The following is a 19010-nucleotide window of genomic DNA, read 5'->3' on the forward strand; positions in this document are numbered from 1 at the left end:
TAGAGTATCATCGATAAAAATTCCTAAATTCTTAATATCACTTTTCTGTTGAATATCACAAGCTATGTTAATAGCTACCTTTTTTCTAGGTAATACAATAATCATATATTAACTGGTCTTCTAACGTTTATAGATAGATAGTTGTGTTGAAACTCTCCTTATCTTCCTTGTTATATGTGAATGATAGTCGACATAAATAAATTAAGAGCGCAGTTTTAATTAATATGTGAATACGCGTACGTATCTTGGAGGGCTAGGCTTATGCACCTAGTGCTCAAAAGTGAAAACGTGCTGTCGAAGAGTTTTTTTGTACTAATCAAATTTTCCGGAGCCAACTCCGCTTGACCTCAATTATTTGTTAAGGAAGGTTTTGACGGAAAGGGCTGTAGCTTACTGAATATAGCTGAAGTGAAACGTTTATTTTAACAACCTCTTCCTCCACTGATACCGAAACGGCTTGTATTGCCACCTATTTACCCACCCACCCACCCACCCACATAACCCAACTCAACCCTACCTAAAGCCACTCCAGGCAAGGAACACAGACCACTAAAGTAAACACGAGACCTTTATTTTCATTTCTTCTAACTATCAAACTATTACTTTTTAAGGTTCACAGCACTTGTACATCATTAGAAATACAATTACTAAAACTGCCATACTGCGTCTGCACAATAATAATAATGATTCCACATTTCATGCATTTCTTTCAGTTTGATATCAAACATTATTAAGTAACAAGGGTATTAATATATATACACGACAAAGCACGGTTTGTTAATACTTAGAAATATAGTGTCGTATTTAAAATTTGCTGTCATGCAAGCGATTATTACAAAGATGTTGAATATAAAGGTTAAAAAAGTTGTTCTTAAGGGTGAACTGCATTATTTTCTTAATCAAATCTAAGCTTCTAAGATAACTATTCGCTTCAATCAGTCATGACTCAGCATGTTAACAATATCACAACTCACACTGGGCAATATAATTCGCCCTGTTTAACATTTCATTGAAGATAATGAATTTCAATAGGAAAAAAAATTCAGTTATACTTTCTCCTCCCTTTTACAGAAATGAAATTCTGGAACAAAGAATCACAATAATCATTATTTTAAAAAAACACACTTCAGAAAGTAACAGCAACTCTCTAACAGATTACAAGCAGACCAGATAGAAAGAATGGGCCATGAAAGCTTATAAATCAAACTTCCTTTAGAAAATTGTTACTTGGCTTTTAGCAAGTGTCTGCTCAAGATAAATCAAATGTTTGAATGCAATGATTATCATTGTCAGACTTACACAACAATTGGCCATTACTGAGGAGCGCCACTGATATTGGATTCTTAAAATCTCCTAAGTTGCTGCCGTCGTTTCCAAGCTGACCAACAAACTTACCATTCAGCTCAAAGACTTGTGCTCTATGATTCCAATAATCACAGACCACTAAATGACCTGATTTAGTCACTGACAAACAATAGGGATAGTTGAACTGTCCATTCCCTATCCCTGTTGTGCCAAACTGATACCTATGGTCCCCCTCCCGGGTGAATACTTTCACACTGCTATCACCCAAGTCTGACACAATGAGACAATCACCAGACAGACCACAATGAACAGGAGAACTAAGACAACTGTGCCCACCTACCTTTGTTAGAAACTTACCATCAGGGAAAAAGATCTTAATGAATTTGTTTCCCCAATCGCTAACAATGATATTGCCATTGGAATCCAATGATAAACACCACGAATCATTGAGCTCGCTATCAAGGCTTCCTTCCCCACCAATTCTCATGTACATCCCCTCTTCGTTAAAAATGTGGATTCGATGGTTCCCGCAGTCTGCGATATAAAAATTTCTATCTTTACCAAAAACTATTCCTATAGGGGATTGAAAGTGTCCCTTGTCGCTACCCTGACGACCAAAGGATCTCAGAAAATTGCCCTTGAAGTCGAATATCTGCACCTATCTTATCCCTGAATTTACGGCTAGCCCCCGAGGACGCATAAACATTCCATCATTCGAGCCTTGTTTTCTAAAAGATAAGACTTGTTTGACGTTAAAAGATTTGATTAAAACAGAAAAGGGCTACCGCGAATATGTTGCTTGTTCACCATAACTGACAAATTGCATTTACTGTAGTATCTTACGAGTATGCTATGCGGACCTATGTAACGCGCGGAGTCATGGGTATCTAGAAGAAGCAGCGGAACACGGCTTGGTCACGATAAGCGGGACATACCTGCATTCGACACTGTCTTACTTCACTCAAATTTAAGCAGCGTCCGACGAAAAGACTTGAGTTATATTCCAACAGACAAAATAGTATTGATTTTGGGTCAAAAATGTCAAAAAAGCCTGTAAATAATACACTACTGGTGGCCCAAAAATAAAGAAAGAAAACGTGATTTCCGGTTCGTCGAGAGGACATTTTTGGCAGCCATTAATTGCACCGGAAGCGCGGAAGGAGCGCTCGTGCCAGTCCTTCTCCGCATCACACATTGGACCAAGAGCGGAGTGCCCGTTTCACCGCCCTATGTATAAGCGCCCTGGTATCTAGGGAGAGATCCGCCATGTTGTATAGCATCGTTTTGTGTTATTAAAGTTTTGTTCATCACACGAAGGAAACACATTTTGTGAGCGTAATGAGTGAACAAAACACCAGTCAACCAGCCGGGCCAAGTCAGCCAACAGCGATCCGAACGAATGAAGTTCGAAGTCTACCCTGTTTCGAACCCAGGGCAGAACCCCACACTTTATCGGTACGTTGGAAGCGTTGGAAACGCTCGTTCGACTTGTATGTGTTGGCAAAAGGGATTGTAGAGGATCGTCAGAGGGCTACTCTCTTGTTGCACACCTCGGGACAAGAAGTTCAGGATTTGTTATACACGCTTGCCGGTCTAGGGGAAGAATTAAGAGATTACAAAGATGTTGTGGAGCTATTGGATAGCTATTTTGTACCGAAAGTAAACGTGCGCTTTGAACGCCACGTTTTCAGGAAAATGGAGCAGCTACCAAATGAAAAAGTAGACCAGTTTGTTTGCAAGCTAAGGCAGAAGGCGATTACATGTGAATTTGCGAACGTGGATGAGACGATTCGGGACCAACTGATCGAGAAATGCCGAGACGGCAGGCTCAGACGAAAGTTTCTGGAGAAACAAGACATTGCAAGATCTCATGAAGCTGTAGACACGCAGATGGAGTCAATGAGCAAGTCACCGGTTAGTAGCAGAGATCAAGTTAATTCAGTTAAACAGCAAGAGATACAAACGAAGGGAAGAGGGCGTGACCCTAAGAAAAGAGGGCCAAACATCAAATCGCAAGGGCCTGGGGCCGAACAACCCAAAGCATGCTACAACTGCAACCATCTAGGCCATTTCGCAAGGGATTAGTGTTGCCCAGAAAAAATAAGTAGTGTGGAAACTGTGGAGCTCGTGGACATTTTGCAGTCTGTTGTGGAAACAAGAAAGGACCGTTCCAGAAAATAAGGCGAAAGCCTATCTAGAAGCAGAGGGGGTCTCTGGAGAAGGAGATGGTTATGCATTTACTGTTGGAGGAGGGCTGAGAGTTGGAGAAATTACACTGAAGGTGGGAGGAGTAGTGTTAGACAGTGTACTTATTGACTCTGGGGTATCATGTAACCTGACTGATGACAACACTTGGAATAATATGAAACAGAACCGAATCTAATGCGAATCCGAAGTGTCGGATAAGAAGTTATTTGTGTACGGAAAGAAGAAACCGCTCGAGGTCGTAGGAACATTTGTGGCAGATGTAGTATGTGAAGATAACGGAGCAGAGTGTGTAGATGAGTTCACGGTCATTAAGGGGTCAGGAAGACCTTTTGCTGGGAAGGAAAACAGCCGAAAAGCTTAACGTGTTACGCGTAGGACCAGAGAACGCTCCTAATACTTGTTCCATAGTGGAAGAGGGGCACGAACAGGACATCCGGGAGAGCTATACTGACATACTCACTGGGCTTGGAAAGCCAAAAAATTATCGCCTCAAGCTATACATTAACAAAGAAGATAAACCTGTAGCTCAGCAAGTACGTAGACTCCCTTTTGGACTAAGTAGATCTGAAATTAGATGATCTCCATAGCAAGGACATCATAGAAGAAGTGCCAGACACACCAACGTCGTGGATATCACCACTCTTGGTAGCGCCAAAACCGGAAGGTGACTTACGAGTTTGCGTAGTTATGAGAAGGGCAAACGAAGAGATCATTCGCGAACGTCATCCGATACCAACGATAGAAGACGTTCTCTACGATCTTAATGGGTGAACGGTCTTTAGTAAACTTGACCTCAAGTGGGGGTTCCACCAAGTCGAACTTGAAGAAGAGTCAAGAGAAATCACCACATTTGTCACCCACCGAGGGCTTTATAGGTACAAGCGGCTTATGTTTGGTATCTCTTCAGCCCCCGAGAAGAACCAGAGGATTATATCCAGTGTTATACGTGGTTGCAAGGGAGTGGCAAACATAGCTGATGACCTAATCGTTCATGGGAATGAGGCATGAGAGCACGATAAGAATCAACATGCAGTTTTACAGCGCCTTAGAGAAAGGGGTTTGACCTTAAATGGAGCCAAGTTTCAATTCAGATTACACAAGTCGACATTTTTTGGGCATGACCTGAGTCGCGAAGGAGTTTCGCCAAGTGAAGAGAAGATTGCGGCAGTCGTGAATACGCAACCCCCAAAGAATGCCTCAGAAATGCGCTCATTTGTACAGCTAGTCCAGTATTCATCAAAGTTCATCCCGAACTTTTCACAAGTTGCTGAACCTCTACGGAATTCGAAGCTGTTGAGGAAAGATCAAGCCTTCATTTGGGGTGTCGAACAACAAAAGACATTGGAGGATCTCAAAGGCCTCATAACATCAGCAAAAGCACTGGCTTATTTTAGAGGGGATTGCAAGACAAGGATAGTGGCAGACGCAGGATCAGACTGTCTGGGAGCAGTTTTACTCCAGTTTCAAGAAGGGGAATGGAGAGCTGTGTCTTTTGCCTCGCGTAACCTTACTGAGGTCGAAAGACGGTACGCTCAGACAGAAAAAGAAGCCCTCGCCCTAGTATGGGCATGTGAACGGTTCAACTTGTATGTGTATGAGCGCGAAACGGACCACAAACCTCTCGAGTGCATTTTTAGAAGTAAATCCAAACCATCGGCAAGAATCGAGCGATGGGTTCTCCGTTTGCAGTGCCACAACTACCGAGTAGTGTGCCGACCCGGCAAAACCAGCCTGGCAGATGCGCTGTCCAGATTGAATCAGAGTGATCCCAAAGACTCGAGCTGTGAGAAAGAGGATTTTGTTCGATTTGTACCTCAAGAAAGCACGCCAATTGGCTTAAGCCCAAGGGAGATCGAGAGAGAGTCTGCAGACGACGAACTGGCTAGTGTGCGCCACTACATCCAGACTGGAGACTATGTTCTATACCAGGATATACGTGTGTCAAGAATGAACTCTGTATCATTGGCAAGTTGGTGTTACGCGGAGATAGAATTGTGATACCCCAAAGTTTTCGAAAGGTGGTGTTGGAGTTGGGTCATAAAGGACACCAGGGTGTGGTGAAAACGAAGAGTATAAGTAAACTTAGGACAAAAGTGTGGTGGCCTAAAATGGATGGAGATGTAGAGCGAATGGGCCGAGGTTGTCATGGCTGCCAAGTCACGGGACAGTATTCATCACCCGAACCAATGCAAAGGACGGAGCCACCCACGGGACCGTGGCAGGATGTGGCAGCCGCCTGATGGTACCTATGCCCAGTGGTGAGAATTTGTTAGTGGTTGTTGATTACTATAGTCGTTTCTTCGAGGTGGTAGTCATGAAGTCAACTACTACACCCAGGATCATTGCTGCCCTGCTGGACATTTTCGCCCGATTTGGATTTCCCTACAACTTAAAGACTGATAACGGGGCACAGTTCGTGAGTGGAGAATTTGAAGGATTTCTACAGGAATGCGGAATTGAACATCGAAAGTCACCACCTCTCTGGCCACAAGCGAATGAAGAGGTGGAAAGACAGAACAGGACACTGTTGAAGTCAATGAAGATTGCAGCCGCAGATGGAAAAAGGTGGATTGATTAATTATTATAAAGTCCTGACGAAGGAGGGACATCAAGTAACCGTGGAATTCAGTGAGGGAGCTGTATACAAGAGAGATAGTTCGTCGGTGAAACCCTATCTGTCAGTGAGCAAACGTGAACCAGCCACTGAATCGGTGCCAACGAACACAAAGTCTGAAGATAAACCAGGAGTGGTAGAGAGACCTAGGCGCATCATTAGGCCCCCTGAAAGATTCAAGGATTATGCTCTAGGGAAGCCTAGGAACTGTTTAAAAGCTTAACTGAACTCGTGTTTATCGAATTTGATTGACAGAAACAGTTTGTTGATAAACGTTGTTATGTTTTATTTCTCGCGCCGTTTTATTTACAAAACTGTAAGACTGGAAAGGAAGGGATGTAGTGTCTTACAAGTATGCTATGCGGACCTATGGGTATCTAGGGAGAGATCCTCCATGTTGTGTAGCATTGTGTAGTGTTATTAAAGTTGTGTTTATACGAGCTTTAAGTGTGCTTCCAATAGCCATCCGATAGTGAAACGTTACAATTACATCCAAATGAAGTTGAATAGCTGATTTTGTAGATCCCGTCTTTGTTATCGTTAACAAGAAATGTGGGAGAATGTGGGAGGCAACTGCGTCCAAAAGCGAACGCAACGGCCGAAATCCCGGGATGACTCGTTTGGTACGACGCTCCAGCGCCGGTGTATGGAGGTACTGCGTTTTTCTCTCTTGTTCAAACATTCCGTCCTCGCATGCGAAAATGTTCTGGCTCTCAGATCAGTAGCCTTCCAAAAAAAGGGAAGGTGCTGGTTTTTACAAGGAATTGAATTTCAGTTAAACAGATTCTACAGGAATAAACTCGTAAGGTAAGAAGCATGCGTGTCTGGTCTTCTCCAGACAGAGGTGAGAGATGTTTTCATGCAGACTGGGACGCCTAAAATGCTGTGTTGTAAATATGGCGGTACACGAGTGAAGTTGTCTCTATGGCCTTTCTGTGGATGAAATCCAGCACCTACCAATACAATTTGGGCAAGTTTGGAATGCGAAAAACTTCAATCAGGGCTGTCTTTTGCTGGTAGGACTGGGTGAACCGACACTTATAAAAACTGGCCTTTCGTAATTTCTTGTCAAGCAAAGAGTATAATGTAAATAAGAAAATACTGAGATTTAAGCTCGGTTTACACTACAGAAACTTTTTGGCACTTCTCGGGTGAAATTGGCACGGGTTCCAAAAAAAAAGGATTCGGCTCGGGTAAAATTTGCAGTGTAAACAACCTGTCCGTACCAAATTTGATCCGTGCCGAACCAAAATTTTTACCCGTGCTGGGACCTTCAGCGTGGTAGTCCGAGCACGGGTGAAAATGGTACGGGTGCTGAGAAAAGCGGCACGGTTCGGATAGAACAAGTAGTGTAAACACTTTAAAGGGCCAAGGTTGAACCTTAACACATATAGGCTAGCGTTTTTTTTCGCGTACATTTCAAGATGGCGGTTCATTCCCCACCAAAATCACGCGGGCGTTCTTGATTATAGTTGAACTGCGTATGTCTCCAACAGCAGTTACGTGGGCCCAAAAATTTTGGTACGGTATCTTTGGTACGGTAAACATGGTTTAGTGTAAACAAAGTTTGCTTAGCTCTTTTTTGGCACCCGTGCCAATTTCACACGAACCGTGCCAAAAATTTTCTGTAGTGTAAACCGGGCTTTATATTTGCAAATTACCTGGCCTCTTACCACTTAAGTCAAACTCTACATCTCTATGCAATAGAGTATATATACAGTATCAGCTAAGTTGCGAAATGCGCTACCTACCTGATTTTAACCGTACCACTGAGTTTACTGGTTTTAAAAGAGAATCGAGGGTCGCATTTTGTACAGCGGCTTTTCTTGTTAATTAATATATCTTTAAATATTGTGTATTTAGTTATGTACCTGTATATGCTTTGTATTTTAACTGTAAATGTAATGTCTTGAAGATATTAGCTCTTGTAGTTATTCTGAAATTCGAGATGAAATAAAGTTTATAGAAGCATGCATCATTACCTTTAGCAGGGCGCGTGCGCACACTTTGTAATCTGCGAATACAGTGCTTACCATAGGACAGTTATGATCAGTTCATATATGATCCATTTCATATATCATTTCATCGTTGATTCATACTAAAGTTACCGCGATTGTTTAAAATTGGCAGGCTGAAGTTCATTAGTCAGTGTGATACAACAGGCGGGTAATATGTGTAACAGCACTGGGGGCTCTCATATGCAACTAGATAACCAAACAAATGCATGTATGTGAGGTGATCTCCTTTGCTATTTCTCCAATAAGCATAATATTTCTCTTTGACATATCCTATACCATGTGTTTAAAGTTCCTAGCACAGGTGACACGGTCTTTTTGAGTAAGGTCTAATTTTTGTTGCCAGGTCATCATGGTTAGGCAAGTAGAGCAGATCCATTCAGTATTATTCCGCTTGATAGATTCTCTCATATAAGCTTTTTTGCCACTGCTTTGTAGAAATTATTACTGACACGCATCATTTTTGGCTATGGTTAATCGATTATTACCTATGAATAATTGTTGACATTGGTAACACGCAGCTGATTTCATAACCTGAAATACTGTCATTATGAAATCTAACTGAACTGCTAAAACATAGTGTCTTTCATCTCGATGTCCAATAATAATAATAATAATAATAATAATAATAATAATAATAATAATAATAATAATAATAATTGGCAGTGCTAAATCACCCTTTACTCGCAGTCTTGGGGACTGAATTGCGAAAGGGCACAGCGCTAGCTCACGATATCAGGTTGAAGGCATATAAAGGAGCCTCTGGCTGCTGCTATACAGTCCATGTTTGATGTCGGGGCATAGCACCACAGCAAGATGTTAATTAGCTGTGAGTTGATTTTGTTGAGGGAGGAAAACCGGAGTACCCGGAGAAAAACCCTCGAGTCAGGTTGAGATCGACTGAAACTCAGCCCACATGCATGCCGGGGCCACAGTTGAATTCCGGCTCGCAGTAGTGGGAGGTTCGATAGATAACCACTAAGCCACCCTGACTCCCTATTAATAAATGTAGTTCCCTGTTGTCTGCTTATAGGACTGATTGCAGTTACTGGTGCCCGCCCCTCAATGGATTCATTCATACGTATTGTAACATTTAAAGCATCGGAAACTGCTTGCACAGTAAGTGCATCACACCATGTATGTTGCTGTGACAACACACACACAATTGCTCTGTAATGGGTCAAAGAAATCTTTGATGGTTGTTTCTGATGTATTCAACTCCAGCAGCATGCGCGTTCATGTTATAGGAAGAATCATGATATAACTGGCAGGCAACTGAAGAAAAGAAGCATGAACCATCTGAGGTACATTCTAGTGCCTTCAATCCTTTCTGAGCTAATCGAGCCTGCAACAGTGCCATAGAAGGATTTCTCAGTACCGTATGTGTACTTGTTCTATGACCAACATGGCCTGGGTTCGATTCAATGTCTTCTGATATCAATAGCTTTTCTCTTGATAGACAATAACTCTCATTGGTTCAATTTTGCTGGGTTTAGGGTAAGGGTTCTTGCAATTGAATGCACAATAGAACTGACAAGTCCTTTTTGTGTTTAGCAGTCCTGCAGGTAATTAATAAGATAAAAACGACAATTAGAATCTCCTACCCTGGAAGATTTGTTACGTCTAAGTTGCGGTCTTAGGTCTAGACATTCTTACTGCAATATAATATTATTTTCCAAAAGCAAGAAATAAAAACTTTCTCAACTCAGACGATCTCGGTATATTCTTCTTTAAATAATGAACCATACACTTTCTAATTACCTTGTCTTTACGAAACATGCTCGACGTCTTCTTGTAAGGAATTCTGGAAGGTTCTTTGTCCCGGGGAGCATGTTTGCATTTGCGAAAGGACTCAGCCCTTGCTCTATCGCTGGAGATTGGTATGGTTTCCTCATCAGTTTTCCTTACATAATCAATGGCCGATTCTTTCGACAGTTCGTTATTATGGTCCGCCACACACATACTAGTGTCTGGAGGCATGGGTTGCCTCACTGTTTTTCATGTCACTGATGTTGTTCAAGTTGGATTCATATGGCTTTGATGATTCATAGCTTGCAAAACTTTGTGATAGCTTTGATAAACAATGGTATACCTTGATCCCTTTGAGTCACTCTCCAAATGGAATTTATTAATCTCCCGTGAGCTTATGGGATCGACAGGGGATTATCTTCTCACCATGTGTCTGTAGATTCCATTTAGACAAGTGTATTAAAGTCTACGCGTTGGTGAGTGAAAGGCGATGCACAATTAATTGCACCAATGTGTACTTGTTCAGAATCTTTTGCTTCACCTTCGAAGAACGCCATTTCTTTAATTCTTCAGTCTCTTGCTTCTAAATGCAGCGGTGCTCAAACACTTAAGTATGAAAGCCACAAACAGCTGCAATGGCGGCGCACAACCTAGCACGCGAACAGGAAGTCACATCTTTCTAAGCTGTGTTGTGATTATCCTTCCTGATCAGCTAATTAGATCGAATTTCCGGTTACGCAGGAGTGACAATTTGCATAAAGCTTCTCACCAAAACTCGTGGATAAACAAAGTTGGTGACCCCCTCTTTGTATTCCTGAAAACTCAATTAACAGGCTGACTTAAAACTCTCTGAAAAGTTTAAATTCTCTGGAGCAGATTCACAGCTGCCTTCACAACTTTTGAAAATTTTAAGGTGGCTTTTTATAATCCTTCTAAAAAGAGATTTCGTCAACATTAACTCATGTACTGCTAGGAGTGAGACTTACAGATTTTACTGTGTCTACCGTGTCCTGGGACACCTGTGGAGTGAATGGATTAAAAAGTTTGTTGAAACTGGTTTGAGCCACCTCAAATCCAAAGAGGACATCAATAACTTCTTTTTTGTCTGTTTTTTTTTACCTGTGGTCAGTTGCAGAGTCTGTGGTGAATCCAAAATTGTAATACCTCTAGAAAACGATGTGTTTTATGTCAAGAGATAAAGAAGGATAGAGGAAGAAACAGGTACAGTGAATGGTCTATTTCACATACAGATTGTTAATGGAGTTGCATCACCACAAAATGATTAACAAGTTGACGTAATGATTGATGATTTGGAAAAGAACTCAACAGCATAGCTTGAAAGTTCATGAAAAGACAACATACACATCACGTGTTAATGCGAAGACAACGGCAATTAGAAAAATAGCAGATGAAAGTGAAGATGAATTCATTGATTAGAAAAAATAAGGAAAAGAATGGAGTTATCTCAGTGAAGGATGACCAACAATTCACTCTTGCAATAACAAGAGGTAAATAAATTAATGATAATGTTAAAACAAGCTTGGTTTTGTGAGAAAGTCGAGGCAAGTGAGATCAGGCATTCAAGGCTAAAGCCCTGAAGGCTAACTCCATTTCCAACTGACCTTGTCTTCAGATTTGACTGGATTGTATTGCTTTCAACAGCATTTGCTGACCGTATTTTAATGTCAATTCCAATTTTCAATAGTATTATTGTGTTTATTGAACCTGTAGACAGACATGTTGAGAAGGAAAATTTAGCTCACTTTATCTTCAAGAATAGGGAAATAATAATAATAATAATAATAATAATAATAATAATAATAATAATAATAATAATAATAATAATAAGATATAAGATTCGTGACGATTACATGAACATAGTTGAAACGCTGACTAGTCTGTCTAAGGCTCGTTTTCTCACGCTTCGAAAAAGAGGGAGTGGTTTTAGTTCATAGAGTTTAAAAGTACTCACGGGTGACCACTAATCATGAGTGACCACGAGTGACCACGAGTCAGCAGACGATTTTTGTATAATCAATGAATACGAGTTATTGAGCACAGTTTAATGTTACAATAATAATAATGATAATAATAATGATGATGATGATGATGATGATGATGATGATGATGATGATGATGACGATGATATTAATAACTTTATAAATGTGTCAGGTAAACGTATCTTGGTTCAGGTACATTCTTCACTTGTCATTAATAATACGGTATATATGTATATTGCATGGCTGATGATCATTTCTTATAGTAGTAAGTCATGATATTATTACAATAAAGCTTGAAGCTCGTACAAAAATAATAATAGTAAGTATGACATCAACATTGGGTACTGCAGACGTCGGCATTGCTAGGTGCAGCGAACATTGTGTGTAATATTTATCCTTTCTATCTGATGAGCAACACACAGACTGCTGGTTTGTGCCGAGACAGTAAATAATAAGAATGATGTTGATGATGAAGCTTCATTTGAAAAGGGTAAATTAATGCACAATATAAAGTTATGCTGTCTCGCAAATGTATGCAAAGCTACATATCAGTTGAAATACATTTCCTATTAACAACCTTACCTGCATTGACAAGGAAACCAATATTCATACAGTACACACATGAATTAAAAGGTTATTGTGGATTGAAATAAAGCAAATATTACTGATTCTAGAAAATGTTTTTAATAATGTCTTTGTGAATAATGTTGTATGTATCGCCATAAGTGACATGTACGGAATTCCCATATTATCTGGTCGATCTGTGGAAATACACTATATATAAAGGAAACAATATATTTTTTATTAGTCGGCGTCTGTCCACCAGTTCAGCAAAACAGTCATATTAAATCCCTTTGTCATCTTTTAGAAGAATTATAATTGGTTGCATGTGGGAGTGTCCATCTTTTAGAGGGCCAATCTCGTTCCCAGGGTCCATTGTCAACAAAGAGACCTAGGGAACGAGGTTGTTAGAGGGCGTCCTTATTTTGCTCATTTAATGGGGACATGTAAACCCTTTCACTCTCTACGGGTTCCCCATTGACGAGTAAACTCGTCTGGCGTTAGACAGAGGAAAATCTGTAAGTGTCAGTAGGCCCTTACGGGAGTGAAAGGGTTAAAGAGCTGAAATAAATTTACAAGTATGCTAGATTGCTCTTCGAAATACATTTCTTGGTAGTGTACGTTCAAGCTATCCCCACTTGACCTCATTAGTTGGTAAGGAAAGCTTTGACAAAAGGGTTCTAGCTCAAGCTTTAAAGGAAACCAACTGTAAGGTTTCAATTTGACAAATGTGAAACTTTTATTTCAACAACCTCTTCCTCCAATCCGATACAGAGACAAGTATTGTCACAGCAGTCAGGCTGCACCTCCCACCCTCCCCTAAACACAACCCAACCCTACCCCTCAAACTTCAGGCAAGAAACACAGACCACTAAAGTAGACAAATTTTATTTACCTCTATTTCCATTTTTTCTAACGTTCATGGCACTTGTATATCATTGTAAAGATAATAATTATACTTACTAAAGCTACAACATTGCTTGTGTGGAATGATTTCACATTACATGCATTTCTTTTGACATCAAACACATTCTTAAGTAACAAGAGTAAATATACTTTCTTCTGTACACTACAAAACATGAAACGGTTTTTTCAACATTAAAAACTACGACGTCGTATTTACAATTATTTGCTTTCATGCAAGCGATTATAACGAAAATGTTGAATATAAATGATACAAAAATCTGCTCTTAAAATTGAACTGCATAGTTTCCTTAACCCTCTCACTCCCGTAAGGTTCCCCATTGACGAGTAAAATCGTCTGGCGTTAGACAGAATAAAATCTATAAGTCTCAGTGGCCCAGATGTTTTTAATCAAATCAAAGCATCTAAGATTACTACTCGCTTAAAGAGAACACTACAATGACAGTCATGGCTCAGTTCATGTTAATATCAGAACTCACTGGGAAATACAATTTAACTGCTAAAAATTCATGTTTTCTTACCAGTAGATTTTGTTGAAGAAGATGAATTTTCAATGCAGAAAAACTCAGTTCTTCATTCTCTTCTCTTTTACAGAAATCAATCCCAGGAGCAAAGCAGTACAATATAACTCACTCGGTAGAACGAGGAGATTCATCACGTCTTAAACGCTTAAAAAATACAGAAACACTTCAACAAATAAATAGAAAATCAGATAGAAAAAAGAGCTCATGAAAGATATACATCAAACTTCCTTTAGATAATAATAATTGTTACTTGGTTTTTAGCAAGTGGATTCCTCAAGGTTCATCAAATATTTGTATGCGATTATTTCCGAAGTCAGACACAACAATTTTTCCATTACTGAGGAGAGCTACTGATGATGGATTCCTGAACTCTCCTAAGTTTCTGCCCTCTTTTCCAAACTTACCAACAAACTTACCATTCAGTTCAAAGACTTGCACTCTATGATTACACTGATCACAGACAAGTACATGTCCTGATTTAGTCAGTGACGAAAAACAGGGAGTATTGAACTGTCCATTTCCCGTCCCTCTTGTGCCAAAGCTATACCTGTACTCCCCCTCCCGGGTGAATACTTTAACACTGTGGTCACCATAGTCTGACACAATGAGATAATCACCAGACTGAACACAATGAACAGGAGAACTAAGAGAGCTGGGCCCACCTATCTTTGTTAGAAACGTTCCATCAGGGGAAAAGAACTTGATGAATTTGTTTCCGCAATCACTGACGATAATATTGCCATAAGAATCCAATGATAAACCCCGAGGAAAGTAAAGCTGGCTATCAAGGCTTCCTTTCCCACCAAACATACTCATGTACCTTCCCTCCTCGTTAAAAATTTGGATTCGATGGTTCCCGTTGTCTGCAACATAAATATTTCCATCTTTACCAAAAGCTATTCCTATATATATGTCGCTATCCTGACGACCAAAGGATCTCAGAAAATTCCCCTTACAGTCAAATATCTCCACCTTGTTATTGGAAGTGAATGCGATTTCGTCCTTGGAATTTACTGCTTGCCCCCGAGGATTCGAGCCTGCTTTTCCAAAAGACATAACAGGTTTAACATTGAAAGATCTAATAGCAGCCGCGAAAGGGCTACCGCGAATATGTTGCCCGTTTACCTTAACTGACAAATTGCATATACCTCCATTGCCAAATGTAGGAGAATAGCAGATTTTGTAGGTCCCGTCTTTGTTATCACTAACAAGCAATTCCTGCCCCCGTTCGTCTCTCAAGTCTACCGTTACACTGTCATTCGTATTGTAACATTGTTCGGCAGCCGCGTTTCTTGTTGTTAAAGTGAATTGAGCTTCATGCCCAACGGTGCCTTTACAAAGTCCTTTGCCTTCGGCAACAGATTTGCTTGCATCAGTTCCGCTGCGAAATTTCAAAACACCAATGCCTCCGGTGTTGACCGTCTCCAGGATCTTGTCATTTTCCGCGAAAAATAAATCAAAGAGGCTTTCAGGGTCGCGCTCAACTGGCTCCAATTGCCCTACCCGCTCTAGAATGGTTTGCAATGACTTCTTTAGCTGAATCACCTCGGCGTCTGTGCCTTGTATTAACAATTTCTCAGCTTTTTCCAGCGCTGATTCGATCTCCTTCATTTCCTGCTGAATCGCCGTTTTTTTGGTCGTTAGACTCTCCAGCGATTTCTTGGTTTCGTTTTCTACTGCTGCCTTGATATTTTGCCTTTCCGCTTGAAGTCTTCCCATTAAGTTATCAACAAATACATCGATGTCTCTTAGCATATCTTTGCTTCGTTGAACACGCTGAGCGTAGTCCTCGTCAATATGAGCGACAATTTTCATCTTTGCATGCAAGTTGTCTCTTGGCGTTTGAATTAGACCTGCTATCTCGATCTTTTGAGCTTCGGCTTCTTTAATAGCTAGGGCGTCGATGAACCCGCTGAGAAAAAAGCTTGTAGGAAGATCTTTCAAATCACCGCTTAGAGGAACTCTACTACGGCCTTGGCATTTTGGACAACTTAAATCAACTTGACCGCCACTCGCTCGATACCAGTTTATCAAACAGTGTAAACAGAAACTGTGCAAACAGGGAAGATATCTTGGGTCTTTAAGGATGTCCTGACACACCGGACAGGAGACTTCTTCGCGAAGACTGAAAAGTAACTTTCGAATATCCATGTTGCTAAATCATCACGCCCTGGCGAACTGCTTTAAATTGAAGGGAACACTTTAGATCTTGTGACTTCTATTTTTAGCTTGTTAGGAATGAGGTGATCATTAGCCAATTACAGGGCAGCAAGCTTTGAAAATAACACAATCACAGCAATAAAACGGCATATTGTAAAAGGATGACTGGATTGGATTTGTAGAACATGGACTGGATTTGTAAAGGATGGATTTGTAAAAGGTTCATCGTAAAACATGGATTTGTAAAAGGTGGATTTATAGAAACATGATAGCATAGTTCGACTGCTGATTTGTTTATTTCTTTGTCTATCCCATGTTAATTTTAATTATTTTATTTTATTTTCATTTTATTTTATGACTTCACGTGTAAATCAGTACTGAAAAAACAATTTGTTGAGTAATAACAGCATTTGGGAATTTTTAAGAACATTCAAGAAGTAATTACAGCCAGTAAGCATTCTCGGCATTCTCTCGTGTTCAAAAAAAAAAATTCCCTCGTGCTTATTTTTAATTCAACAATGCACTCGGCGCGTTTTTTATTTCTTAAATGATAAACATGTTAATACACAGGAGCTGGTCAAGACCGATTTCCAACGTTTTACGGGAATCGGTAATTTTTCTAGGGCAAACGTGAAACAGGCAAAAGTGTATGTGACAAACAAACGACCAGGCTGCCAAAAGACCGGAATTTTAAAAATGCACTGTAGGTAGACCTTTGACGAAAATAATTTTGCATATCTTAATTTTGCGCGGGAGAACATAGGTGATTATGCGAGGAAAGAGATGGCGGCTTCTTTTAAGCTTCCATCTCTGACTAAAAAAACCACGACGTGCATTTGAGTTTCCATAGTTGTCATGGAGTTCAGTAAAAATTAAAGAAGAGCTTAAAAGCGGGACATTTGGGTCCGTTTATTTGGTGGATTTTAAATTTCGAGAAGTGCAGCGTCATGTTTGCAACAAAAAGTTAAAAGGTGAATCCACCGCTTCAAAGCAACGCTTCGAGAACTACATTTGCTAGTGGTGTTATTGTTGTTAGTGTTTGGTCGGTTTTCTTTCTAATATAAAGCTATATAAGATTGAAATATCTTTTCTCGTGATACGAGTAAATCAATTTCCTCTTATAAGTTGTTAAATTAGGAGACATAACGCTTTCTTATCACTGTTGACATTCGATTTTTTAAACACTTCAACCTCAGGGTTGACGTAAAGGTTAATTTAGCAGGTGTTGTCGAGAAATAAAGCATTAGGCTTCATTGCTTATACAGCTAAAAACTTTTGTCGAGACAGGTTAGGAAATGACAAGATCTTTTCGTTTTTGGATCATGTTCGCAAAAGGATAGGTTCTGCTTTGTTGACATTACGTTCAAAGTTTACTTTAAAGATGAATAAAACAGTGGAGTCTATGAGCTATGTCCTTGAAATGTTTAAATTCTTCATAGCAGGAACAGAAACGTTTCCAGATTTGTTATAGTAACTGCCCATATCTGGACCAAGTTTTGTCCGTTAACTCAAATACGTAAAAAAGTGAACAATGTGATCCAGTGAACACGCGAAAGAGCGTGCAGAACGTCGCAAAAAAGAAAATAAACACGAATAATTTTCAGTGTATGAATTGGTAGCAACAATCCATGTTTTACAAATCCATCTTTTACAAATCCAATCCAGTCCTGTTTTACAATATGCCCAATAAAACGAGGGCAAAGACGTGACCTTAGGGAAGTGTTTATGGACGCTTTGCATAATCGGTCAGTGTAAAACGCAGACTGCAGACTGCAGACAGGGGGGTAAAATGCAGACTGAGGGTATAAATGCAGACTGCAGACCAGGGGTAAAATACAGACTGAGGGTAAAATATTAAAAAAAAACCAGTCATAAGGATAAAAGAAAGAGTGTTCGTACCCGTTCGTACTTTCACAATGAAACCCCAACACAGCACTTATCGCTTTGGTTGCCCCACCGCATGTTATAAATCCCGATTTTTTTTCACTCTGTGAGAATTGAGGCTGTTTGAATCCTCGTGCGCGCAGAAATCCCCTCCAACGACCCTCGACACCACGGTTGTTTTGTTGTTGTTGTTGTTGTTGTTGGAAAAAGTATAGTCTCGTCAAGTGAGTTGCTTTTAGCCAAATAAATCACCTCCCCATAATTCTACTACCAATTTTGCTGCACCGAACAAAGTCACCGAGCAATTACCCAATAACTCAACTTTTTTGCCACGCATGGCTATGTAATGAATATTTTTTGTGTATTTAATTCATTTCCTGGTGAATGATCTCTTTACAATTTTCCATGCGAATTAGCACTTCACTCGACTGTTTCAGGCCTTAAGCACGGTTGAAATCTAAAACTCAATACTCAAACTTGACATTCGAAGCGATCCTACGATCGATCAAAAACTCAAACTAAGTCCTTTTTTTCACGTGACTTTCTTCCCGCCGTAGGTAATGTATGCTTATTTATGTCAAATCTATTTCTAACACACTCAGTCGCTACGACTGAAGTTCGTAGCGACATAAACAGAAAAAGAAGAGAGGGTTCATCATTGTTCATTTTGCAATCCTTAATGTTCAGCTACGTGTTCTTGTTCAGCGTTTCCCACAAAGGTAAAATTTTGGAAAATCAGTGTTCCCGTTCTGACGTTCATGTACTCCTAATCCAGTTTCTAGAGGAAACACCTTCTTCAAGGGTCTTGTCGTGTCGATTACCCGATCTCCACTTCGAGTTCTCACCACTGCTGCTCGGTGAAATCCATCTCGTCCTGTAGTGAGGGATTTGACCACTCCCATATTCCAAAATAGACTCTTACATTAACGGTTGGTTGCCTGTTTTTCAGTTGGCAATTATGATGGACACGTAACTCTGTCAAGTACCCCTTCTGCCAATGTCTCCAAAACTGCGAAAGAACGGTTGTCAGATACTTCGCACGTCTTGACAATTCACTTCTGGGCTG

The 19010-nt window shown here is 40.2% G+C and overlaps 3 protein-coding genes across 6 annotated transcripts in view; 2 read left to right on the forward strand and 1 right to left on the reverse strand.

Annotated features, from left to right (window-relative positions):
• LOC138011806 (lactadherin-like) overlaps positions 1 to 14086 on the forward strand; it is a 41763-nt gene extending 27677 nt beyond the window's left edge. The window contains exon 6 of one of the 3 annotated variants that reach the window (XM_068859015.1): positions 13971 to 14086. The gene's annotated coding sequence lies outside the window, so the exon portion shown is untranslated. Of the gene's footprint in view, positions 890 to 13970 lie in introns of those variants that run through there. The other 2 variants (XM_068859014.1, XM_068859017.1) reach the window with 2 other exon arrangements.
• LOC138010100 (uncharacterized) lies at positions 2644 to 3390 on the forward strand. Its single transcript, XM_068857057.1, has one exon. It carries the CDS (start codon positions 2644 to 2646, stop codon positions 3388 to 3390), a length of 747 nt encoding a protein of 248 aa, XP_068713158.1.
• On the reverse strand, positions 13352 to 16082 carry LOC138011804 (tripartite motif-containing protein 2-like). Of its 2 annotated transcripts, XM_068859009.1 has the most exons (2): positions 15049 to 16082; positions 13352 to 14044 (listed from the first exon to the last, which is right to left on the reverse strand). In XM_068859009.1, exons 1-2 carry the CDS (start codon positions 16049 to 16051, stop codon positions 14031 to 14033), a joined length of 1017 nt encoding a protein of 338 aa, XP_068715110.1. In that variant the 5' UTR covers positions 16052 to 16082; the 3' UTR covers positions 13352 to 14030. The 2 variants fall into 2 exon arrangements, with proteins under 2 accessions (XP_068715110.1, XP_068715109.1); XM_068859008.1 differs by lacking the exon at positions 13352 to 14044 and having other exon boundaries at positions 14172 to 16082.
• Between the last annotated feature and the right edge of the window lie 2928 nt (positions 16083 to 19010).

This window comes from Montipora foliosa, chromosome 7, assembly GCF_036669935.1.
Source record: "Montipora foliosa isolate CH-2021 chromosome 7, ASM3666993v2, whole genome shotgun sequence".
NCBI lineage: Eukaryota > Metazoa > Cnidaria > Anthozoa > Scleractinia > Acroporidae > Montipora > Montipora foliosa.

Excerpts from the sequence above, each read along its gene's own strand:
- LOC138010100 (XM_068857057.1), top strand. The coding sequence starts at position 2,644 with ATGAGTGAACAAAACACCAGTCAACCAGCCGGGCCAAGTCAGCCAACA.
- LOC138011804 (XM_068859008.1), bottom strand. The coding sequence starts at position 16,051 with ATGGATATTCGAAAGTTACTTTTCAGTCTTCGCGAAGAAGTCTCCTGT.